This window comes from Lactuca saligna, chromosome 4 (genome assembly GCF_052625555.1).
Source record: "Lactuca saligna cultivar CGN05327 chromosome 4, ASM5262555v1, whole genome shotgun sequence".
In the NCBI taxonomy this organism is placed as follows: domain Eukaryota; kingdom Viridiplantae; phylum Streptophyta; class Magnoliopsida; order Asterales; family Asteraceae; genus Lactuca; species Lactuca saligna.
This window is the reverse complement of record NC_136420.1, coordinates 132,244,955-132,256,304: the sequence shown is the minus strand read 5'-3', so window position 1 is coordinate 132,256,304 and position 11,350 is coordinate 132,244,955. Positions and strand designations below refer to the sequence as shown.

At 36.3% G+C, this 11,350-nt stretch overlaps 1 protein-coding gene across 4 annotated transcripts; it reads right to left on the bottom strand.

Annotated features, from left to right (window-relative positions):
• Positions 1-5,316: 5,316 nt before the first annotated feature.
• Positions 5,317-10,275, bottom strand: LOC145042821 (polyadenylate-binding protein-interacting protein 3-like). 4 transcript variants are annotated; one of them, XM_078991307.1, is made up of 15 exons: positions 10,009-10,275; positions 9,031-9,206; positions 8,804-8,962; positions 8,586-8,722; positions 8,314-8,504; positions 7,943-8,120; positions 7,640-7,855; positions 7,296-7,369; positions 7,099-7,186; positions 6,971-7,007; positions 6,583-6,863; positions 6,375-6,515; positions 6,211-6,285; positions 6,038-6,100; positions 5,317-5,792 (listed from the first exon to the last, which is right to left on the bottom strand). In XM_078991307.1, the coding sequence occupies exons 2-15, from the start codon at positions 9,167-9,169 to the stop codon at positions 5,763-5,765; spliced, it is 1,809 nt and encodes a 602-aa protein (XP_078847433.1). In that variant the 5' UTR covers positions 9,170-9,206; positions 10,009-10,275; the 3' UTR covers positions 5,317-5,762. The 4 variants fall into 4 exon arrangements, with proteins under 4 accessions (XP_078847433.1, XP_078847430.1, XP_078847432.1 ...); XM_078991304.1 differs by lacking the exon at positions 10,009-10,275 and adding an exon at positions 9,846-9,990; XM_078991306.1 differs by lacking the exon at positions 10,009-10,275 and adding an exon at positions 9,846-9,990 and having other exon boundaries at positions 6,211-6,282.
• Positions 10,276-11,350: the final 1,075 nt, after the last annotated feature.

Genomic DNA, 11,350 nt, shown 5'->3' with positions numbered 1-11,350 from the left:
GGATCATTAGCAAACTTTATAAGAATGGATGATTTACCAAAGCAACCCCTTATATTTAATTAGTCTCTTTTGATCACAAAACTAATTCCAAATTAATTCTTGATCAATAATAATTAAATAATATGATTTCATATTAATATATTAGAACTTATAATATATTAATAAATCATAATTATCCTCTTCTCAAAAGTCCATCCTTCAAATTGTTCCGGTGAAGTGCAACCCAAATGGACCATGCTACTCTCGGGTCAAGTACATACCAAATGTAGTTATGGACTTAGACACCTTATCCAACACTCTCTAGCTAAAGAGAAACATTTCATATCTACCAGATGATCTAATTTAACCGTCGGATCCCGCTCCCGTGGCACAGTCCTTGGGGCAGCTCTTATGGCCTTGTCTGTGGTGACCTCGCAGACCTGTCTCCAGCGTAGAAGCAGATCCTCAGAGCAGGTGGTCGGAGCCGATGTCACATTAATATATATATATATATATATATATATATATATATATATATATATATATATATATATATATTAAGCCATTAGCATGGTCCAAACAACTCTTGCGCGCCCTTTCCAGCCTTGTTGGAGACTCCTTTGCCAGCCTTGTCTGGTGCTCCATTTCCAGCCTTGCCTGGGACTCTCTTGTCGAGTCGGTCTGGCGCTCCCTTTCCAGCCTTTCCTGGTGCACGCCCACCAGCCTTGCCTGGTCCAGCGCCTTCGAGCGGTCTTGCCCAGCTCCTTGCTAGTTGGGCCTAAATTGGCTAGCCCAAGGCCTAACCTAATTCCCCTTGACCTAATTGTCCCCTAAAAAGTGAATATTATCTCTTTCATAAAGGAGGATCTCGCCCCGATGGCTCAGCCGCCACCTTAGACTCCGGCTAGGTGGCTCAGCCGCCACCCTCCGTCGTCAGCCACCATACACTACCTCCAGTACCAAGATGGTTCTCTCTAGCTAAGGAGGATCATATCATATCTACCAGCCGATCTAACATGATTGTCAGAGCCTGCTCCCGGGGCACAGTCTCCGGGGCGGTTCTAACGGCCTTGTCTATCGTGGCCTCGCAGATCCTCTCTGGCATAGAAGCATCCTTAGAGCAGGTGGTCGGAGTCGATGTCACATCATATATATATATATATATATATATATATATATATATATATATATATATATATATCCCAAGGGAAAACACATAACCATCCTTATATCTACTGCACTCCTTCCTCACAACCCTTAGCCATCAAGTATGGTACCAGTAGATCTCACCGCAAAGACGAACCTCAAACGCTAATAGAAACATCCTCATGAATGGTCGAAGACTAAGATCCCACACCTTGATTGAAACCGAACAGATCACACCAATACGCGAATAGCTCGATAAAACTTCCAAGGCCATCAAAAATGTTGTCAAACTCTATTCAAGACAATCCAGATATCAACCCCGCTAACCCGACTTGTGAAAATTGGATTTTGCGTAGATTCCAAGCCACACCTGAAAAACTCTACAACGCTGCCCCAATCCGAATTTCCAATAACCAATAATAGTTGTCAACTCGAGCCTACTATAAATAATAATTTCACAATGAACCATTGAGGGTACTTATACCCAGAAACTAAAATGTACAATGTACATATTTTGACAATAGGTTGACGCGTCCATTGAACTCCAATTGATACAGCTCTAAAATTCCGAAGAACCTCTAGTATTAATGAAGAATGAAAGTCACACAATCTAGAGTGCATTGACAACCTATCTATATATCCAATACACCATTGGCTACATCAAGCTCCTTGGCCAACCGCTTCTTACCGCGAAGACAACTCTTGCATTTCTGAACACAAAAATCTGATAACAACTTGCTCTACATCCTCGTCTTGACCAAATCCTAAACTAAAGTTTTGCATACCCTAACCACAAATCCCTATGAAACCATAGCTTGAACAGGTCGATGATTCTCCAAGTAGAATATACAGGTCTCCTCCACTTAGGGTTCGAACAACCACCAACTGATATTGCAATAAACCAAAACTCAAAACGACTCACCCAGATGCATAGCATCCCTAAACCTTGGGGATATATAACGCAATGCAAGATGATCTTCCAGTTGGATTACCCGTGGCCCACAACCTTCCTATTGGCATGCCTTGGCCGACAACCTTTTGGTTGGATGTCTAATACATATTGGGTCCACAACCTCCTAATTGGATTACCCTTTGCCCACAACCTTCTGTTTGGAATCCCCAGGCCCACAACCTTTCGGTTGGAATGCCTCGATCCATTGACTAACAGCACAAAGCAGTATAGTCTCAACTCCACCACACCATGTCGACATATGCATAAAAAATAATAAATATCCATCAACATATAATTATATAACCAGTCATCAGACAAACATGCAAATCTACAGATCACTATAGCATAGCAACATCCTATATCCAGGATACATAATCTAGTGGGTCGGCATTGGTGCCTTCGGCCCCCAAGTATAGTGATTAAAAACTCACCTCTCAGTCTAAACAGATAGTTGAATAGGTCACCGCTCCGAATATCATCTCTACCAGTCACCTATACATCAGATAGTGACAAATCTCAACTACAACTCAAAATACCCAAAATACCCTTATGTCAAACTTGGTCAAATCCTCATCAAATTCAAAAAGTCAAAAAGTCAATTGAGTCAACTCACCTGAGTACACCCATCGTACTCAGCTTGTACGCTTAACGTACTCAAGCCTTGACCATAAATGGGGCGTTGACCTTATATGCCTCGCGTACCATAACGTACACCCAATATACGTTTTAGCCAACATTTCCTTCTATTAAGAGCTTAATCTCTTAATCTTTTTCGTCCAAATTCCAAATCTAGTCCTCAAATGATGTCCTTAACCATAAAGTTTCCAACTTTATGGTCTTGCATAGCTATTAAGTGCTCAATACCAAAAACCCTAACTTTTTAACTCAATAAGACATCCTAGCTCATGCATGGAAAGAAACTAAGGTCCAAGATTACATTTTTTATGCTTTTAAACACTCCAAAACATCTGAAAAACGGCTTATATGAATTACAGTAACCCATACTCGTAATACCAAGCTTATGGGGGACCAAAATGAACACAAACCCATTGCTAAACAAGATCTAAGCATAGCTTCATCAAGTTTAGAGCTTTTTACCTTCAAATGGTGTCAAATGATGATGTGATTTTGGATCCAAAGTGCTCCAGTCTTCTAAGATGGTTTCCTCTTCCTTCTTCCTCCTTCAAGAACACCAAAATGCACACTCAAGGTCAAGATTGTTTCACTCAAAAGATTAGGGTTAACTAGGGTCGAGTTGGAGGATGGAGGTTGATGAATCAAAGGGTATTGAGGCTATAATGAGGTTTAAATAGGGTGCAAACCCTAAATATTATGATTTTGGTCCAGGCCACGTACGCTTGGGTACACCTAACGTATGCAAGCCACACCCAAAAATTACAAAAATTCCATTTGGGACCAAAATGCAAACAATTCTCATATCAAGTGCATAAATGGAATACCTGGAAATCAAGATGTTACAAGTTAAAATTACGCGTTTGGTTCTTAATTTTTTTGCACTCAGGTTGTCCTTATGGTATAATTTTGTTTCGTATATTTCCCGTTATAGTTTCTTGTTCACATTTTTATATTTTTTTTATTTTATATTAATTAAAGAAAATAAAGTGATGATTTGTGTACGTGTGACCCACTTCCATCACTACCACGGCTAGTTATCGGCAACCACCACTAGTCACCACCAGAAACCTAAAATCAGTTCCAAAAAAAATCAAACCTAATACAAACAAGAAAAAACTTAAAATATGTCACTAGTCACCACCACACCCACATGAGAAAAATATGTCACTCCATCAACAGCCATCATTGTTATTGCCATCAACCGTCATTACCACCAACTTCAACAATCCACTAATATTAATGCTTAAAATTGCACAAAAAATGAGAGAGAGAGAGAGAGATCATAGATCATATTTTAGAAATAATAGGATGGTTGGGACGGGGGTAGGGGCTTTTTTCTAATTAATAAATTATAAAGAAATTACAAAAAATAAAAATAAGAATAGTATGGTTTTTCATGTCTACGAGGGACCAAAAAACTTAACAAAATCAAATCATAAGAACAATCCAAGTCAAGGGCGGAACTAGCTTGAAGCAAAAGGTAGCCCATGCTCCACCTCAAATTTTCACAAGAAGTGCTCCATTGCAAAGGAAGATGAAGAAGGGACACTGGTAGATTATATATTGTGCTACTCCTTAGCCCTCTATGGACGATGCATAAAGCGAAATTTGTGTCTTGAGAGCTTCAATGGTGGAGAATTCCTAAGAGAACTCTTCCAATTTCCGTAACAGTATGAAATTTGTTTTCTTTGTTATTTTTCCAACCAAAGAACCATCAACGAATGCCTTGGGAGAATGGTATATGAAACACTAGTGGGCAAACTAAGGCTTCTTTGTTAAATGACTCTCTATGGTAAGTGTTTGTGAAAAATCCTGGTTTAGCATTTAGAATGGCATAATGTAGTCACGTTCATAACTTCTAAAACCATGTGGGTACATAGCTGGGTTGATGTTTCTAAAGTGGCATGATGCAGTCACATTCACAATTTCTAAAAAGGCACTAGAAGCCATGGTCAAGGATGCAAAGAAGAACAATATGGTCCTAAGGTCTTCCAGCATTATAAGCATAGATTATTTGGTTTCTGTTTCCACTAAAATAGGCGAAAAGGAGGTGATTCAAGATTGCTTCATCAGTACATATATGAATTTTCAATCTTTATTTCTTAAGGGGTACTTCATAAAACATGATTATCATACTTCATATACTTTAGAATTCCCTTTTGATGACATAAATCCGGAGGCCAATAGGACATGACTCGGCTCATTAGACTAAGAGTTTCACAATTACTGTTGAACAATGTGAAATTGTTTGTCAGTATATACAATAGAGCCATTTTTGTAGCTTTAGCTGTCAGAACTAGAATTCTTTTGTGGCAGCGAAGTATAGGGCCATTATGGGGCGACTGTAAAACTTGTTTGCCCTTCTACACAGTTAAAAAAATAAGCATGACATTTTGACCATTGTAAAAGTGAAAGTAAGTTGCTATAAAAAAAAAAAAATAAAAAAAAATAAATAAATAAAAAATAAAAAAAAAAAAACTGAAATTTTGTTGCTATAAAACTCAAAAAAATAAAAACTAAGCATGGTTTATTGGTGTTGCCACCCACGAACCAAAATATTTGGTTCTGAAGAAAAAAGTTGGAGGCCAAAAAGAAAACCACAATAAACTAAAATATCCCTACAATATATAAATTTGTATTCAAACACACACCAACTTAAAATAAATATTCCCAACTTAAATGACATCATCCTAAATAACTCACAAACTCAAGCCTATTGTAAAGTCATATCATAAACATAAACATAAACATAAACTAATCTCTCTCTCTCTCTATATCTCTCTCTATCTATCTATCTGAAAAGCTTCAGCATCCAAAAAAAGAAAGAAAAACATATCCATCCTTTCAACTTTCAAGAGCATGAATAAAGCTAAAAGCAGTCAAGTCATGGAAAGCCTCAAAGATGAATCAATAATAAATCTATGTTTTGTGAATCATCATCATTCATCATGTTTCAGGGTCTCACATATCAGTTGCTGGATTTGCTAGACCAAAAAAAAACCCTCCAAGCAGCCTTCAAATTCACAATACAATGGAGCGGATGCTGTGCCTAAAAGTCTCTTCCTTTGTACTGCATCTCCTGTCACCACAAATAAGAGGGGCATTTTTGTCATCATAAAAAAATTACACTTTTTCCCTCCCACAAATAGGAGGGACATTTTCATCATTATAGAAACATAAACTTGTGTGAATCTGTTTTATTTTAGTGCTTTGTTTGTATGTTTAGATACAAATATTAAATATCATACCGAATTTAAATTGTTATTTAAACACACAAACGTTATCAAAAATCAACCAAAAATGTTAAAAAGTTGAGTTTGTTACCGGAGGATAAGTGGGCATGTAGACCATCTGCCGGGGTTGACCAACAAGCATTTGCTGCCCATACTGAGTCATACAAATATTTATTTATATATTCTTCAAATTAACTTTTATAAAATAATTTATTTTCCTTCCAACTAACTATCAAGTAATAATAATAATAATAATAATAATACCTGTGGCACGTTTGGATTGAAATATGGCTGCTGTGGTTGATACGATGTGGTCTGGGGTCCATACATAACAGGCTGCTGTGGAGAAAAAACACAAAAAGAATTACAAATTTTTTTTCATTAAAAAAAAAAAGTCAAAGGTGAAGAAGAGATGTGAAAGGCATTACAGGTTGCATATGTGAGACTGGAGGTGGGTAGTAGAAGGAAGGTTCAGGTGCAGGTGCTACTGGAGATGGAGATGGAGAAGGAGGTCTTACAGGTGTCTGTAATGGAACAAAGCTCTTTGCATTTGGGTTCAGTCTAAATTCCTGCAGATTTTCAAAGCATAATAGTCAGAACTGAAAAATAAAACCATTGTTAATTTTTGATTTGTACCTTTGCATGGGGATTCAATGTTGATTTTTCTGAAGCCATGGATGAGGTAGGAGATGACACAGGAGCAGCATTTCCAGATTCTGAAGTAGATGATAATGATTGTGGTGTAGTAGTAGTAGTAGTAGTAGCCTCCTCATGTGTCTTCACAGTGGCTGCTGCTACTGATGCTTCACTAAAACTCACTGTTTCATGAGCCTTATTATTATTATTATTAGAATTAGATGGTGCATATGCAGTTGCATCTGCTGATAGTCCTTTTTCAGAGCTTTCTTTCTTTCCCACTGTATGTATATACAGACATTAGGTTAGGTTAGGTTAGATTTGAATGATAATTACTCATATAATATTTGACTTGTATTGTAAACAAAACAACAAGAGAAAAACTAACCCTCTGGTTTTGAACCCTCGTTTTGCTCCAAAAACTGCTGCATGTCATAACACAAGTGTAATTAATAGTTACAAACTATCTACAATAAAAATGGTATACACAATTTGTGTTATGTATGATTAATCTACCATATGCTTTCCAGTATCCTCCTTCTCCTTGGTGTAATAACTTCCTGCCTTTGGTTGACTACTCTGGTGGTTCTGGTTGTCTTGAATCCTGAGATAAATAATAACAATAATAAGATACAACAAAATAAAAAAGTATAAACTCTTTTAAGAGAATAATTGGGTAAAAAAAATATCTAAATATTTCAAGAAACAAGAACCTGCTCTCATTGTGCAAAGAATTAGATGGATAAAAGTCACGGCTAGTACTCGTTTGAGAAGCTTGGCCCTCAACCTGATTCATAACATGAAATATTCACAGAATTTACATCATTGGAATTTCAGATTCCATTTCATCATGTGTATGTTTCTCAATTCTCAAATGAATGGAATTTGGAACCTTCAAAGTCCATGTTTGGACTTCATTATTCAAAAGAGAAGGGTGGGAGGAATTCAACCCCATTCTTTCTTTTTAATTAAAAGACCAAAATACCCTTCTTATATAAATAAATTTGATTATGGGTACTTGAAGTAAACCAGATTAAGAAGTTGAAGAAATTCATACCAATGGCAATGATGGTGCTTGAAATCCACCACTTTTCAAGTGAGTTAACTGATTGTTGATGATGGAATCAGACACATTCCCAAAGGTTTCATTATTTTCTGAATCCCAAATGTCCTCATTTTCATCATAACCACTATCATCAACACCACGAAAGACTGATGAATATTTAGTTTCCTCATCAAGATCGAAGCTGCTATGGAAGTGAATGCCCCTTTCCTGATAAATACAAATACAAATACAAACTACAGCTATAAGAATTTAAATAGATCGATTTGGATATAAATGAAAAAGCAAAGAATTCACCTCAGCTAAATGAAGATCCTGAGTATCCTCTCCCTCGATTTCTCTAGCTATTCTTAAAGCCTGTTTTTCCAGCTCTCTCATTTGAGGACCTCTATCAAGTTTTGTTGTGTAGAGTTCCTCGTTGAATGTACTTTTTACTCCAAATAATGCTGCATTTGTCTCAAATTGATCCCATCCCCTGTTTAATAAATCAATATTTTGACACTGATTATAATCTCATCTATATTTTCACTAAGTTAACAATATGTATACACACACACATAAAGACACACACAATCACATACATACACATATCATCAATTCAATAAGGACGCTAAGCAAGCATCATTAGACCTAGAAATGATACCAAAAGAAGATAAAGAATTTAAAACCTGTTCCAATGGCGATCAAATGTGTTGTCCAGCTCAGGCAATTCTATATTATCATCATCCGGGACCCACGGTTCCAACTCTCTTTCCAAATCAACATGTCTAGAACGAGAAATCAAGGAATCTGTCATAATATCTTGCTGTTTTTCAATATGAACCTCATTTGTCAACCCATCCCTAGTTACTGATACATCCTGCACATATGAATCACAAAAACTTATGTCAACTCTCTTTTTAAGTATTGAGTTATAACAAACAGAAACAACCAAACACACCTTTGCTACAACTTGCACAAGGTCTTTTGCAGGTATGATTAGGGTTTTGGAAGGGGCCTTGTTAACAGAATCCGAACTGTTTTTCTGTCCTTGAGAAGAACCAGTGTTTGTCACACATGCCATCTTCAAGATTATTCCTGAAAAGGGCAACCAAGAATGTGTTAATAAAGCATATGATGTATCATGCATATTCACTATTCAAATGTTCTAGAAGATACCAAAGTCATTATCTGCATTTGAGGCATGAAATATCCCAGAGTATATAGATCCATCTGTGACCTGGACATCCACCTGATGCCCAATAAGACATGTGGTTAAGTAAACAAGTCGCTCACGTGATGGATTATCAACTCCTCCTTTGTTTACAGTTGGTAAAACTGAGAAAAGATAATAAGTTAGAATGATGAACATGAAAGTTATTTGCAATTCAGCTAGAAAAATGAACCTGTTGTGGTAGTTTTGTTGAAGCTTGACTTCCCACTTTGAGATTTATTATCAAATCTAATCCCGATTTCTTTTTCACCTCTCCTGCGGTTGAATCCATTTGTGGAGGGCCTTGGTGGTGCAACTTGTTGCAGATTCATTCTTGATCGAAAATTCAAATCCACCAAGAACTGGAGACTGTAAAAGTAAATCATTTAAGTAACAAACAAAATATGAAAAGGGTTTTTCATGTTTTTAGTTTTTGTTCTGTTCAGATACATTTTGTTGGGTTGAAAGTTTCCTTCTGTTTAAATTTGTTCAGTTTAGATTCATCATGTTTAGGTTTGCTCATGTCAGATTCTTTATGTTCAATATCATTCTGTTTGGATTTGTTTTGTTTTGTTTTGTACGGTAATTTGTTTCCTTCAGTTTCATTAGTTGCAGATTCTAATAGCTTTGTGTTCTTACATTGTGAGCTTGGTGTTGTACATGTCATAGCAGAATTGGATTTATGAGTACACTTGGAGTCATGAACCTGGTATTTGGTTTGTAATATTGGATTATATGACTTTGGCATCATACTTATTATGATAGTTTGGTTATTAGGTTTTTTGGTTGCAGTTTGAAGGCCTTTAACGTATTATTGTGGTTATCCCATTAAACAATAGTGCCCTAATGCTCAATTGTATTGGTGGCTTACACAATTTAACTTCTTCACAATGATTAAGGTATCCTATAAAAACCCTAATAAATCAATAACCAGAATCTTATATAAATTTGAGAAAAATCCTGAACGGTAGAAATCAAGTTGCATGTAACCGTTAAACACAAACTTACATAGTTTCTACGCATAAACAATCCAGAGTCAAACCCCTATCGTCTAAGTTTCCATTCCAACATGTGAAGTCCATGAATGTGTTGCGATATATGATTATGCATACAAAGAGAAGGTGTGTGTGTGTGTGTGTGAGAGAGAGAGAGAGAGAGGGCGACGACTTACCGGAAAGATCTGCGAAGGGCGATTAAAGGGTTTGATCCAAAGAACAAAGCGTGTGGAAATAAATATCTTTTAGATGTGGGCAAGAGAGAAGGGGAAGATCGTGATGTTTGAGGACCTACCACATATGGCCACCGTAGTGTTTACTCTGCGATCAACGATTCCCTTGTAGAAATTGAATGAGGTTTTGAGGAGGAAAGTATCGAAACTGAGACCCCGATTCCAGCGAATAGTGTCTGGTCTTTTAGGTTTGTGTGATCAGGGGTACGTTAGGTTTTGTTAAAAATCGCCTTGGTGTGGCGACGTGCTACGAGTGGTCAGATAGGGTTGATAAATATTTTTGACTGATAAAATAAATTAAAAAGTAATTTATAGTAAAAAAAAAAATGAAATATCAAAATACCTGATCTTGTTAAGTTGTTATAGAAAATATGGTTATTTTCGAATTAGATCCTATATTTATAGTTTTTTTCTATTTAAACCAAAAAAAATTGACGGATAAAATAAAATAAAAAGTTACTTATAACTTTAAAAAAATCAAAATAGCTAATCTTGTTAAGTTTTTATAGAAAATATGGTTTTTTTCCAATTAGATCCTATATTTTCAGTTTTTTTCTATTTAAACCAAAAAAAATATGTTTCCCCAAAAAGGTACGCACCCCTTAGCATGATTTGTATTATTCAATCCATGAGGATATACACAATCAACTCCTTCCTTTCTTGTATTATTCAATCCATGAGGACATACACAATCAACTCCTTCCTTCCTCAATTAGATATGCAATATTAGGGTTTTTCCATAAATCGCACAAGAAGAAGGTTATAGCATCTAACAGCAATGTCAAGAACAAAAACTGAGACACAATAAAAAAAAAATACGTTGATTATGAAGATTCCAAAGATGAAATTCTCGTGCCAAACATGCGCATGAACTAATCACGATGATGTATGTCCCATAGACTAATCACGATGATGTATGTCCCATAGACTAATCACGACTATGCGTCGCGCCACCATAAAAACACACCGCATCCTTACATACTCTTTATATTCTACCATATGTCTCAAATACATGTCATACATTACATTTCCTCGCCACACGTCTCTTCCTTCTGTTACACATATCCAACAACTGTGCACTTCAACACGCAGTGACTAAGATATGTCTGTGTCACGTCATTGTTGACTTTCGTTGACCACCTCTAACTTTGATCATATGCATCACATACAAGTACTCTACATGTCATGTTCCCTTCAAAAGTACATTTCCCTTTCATAATGATAAGCTTATCAACATCATTCATGTCAACAATAAGTTATGTAATATCCTACTTCTCGTTAACAA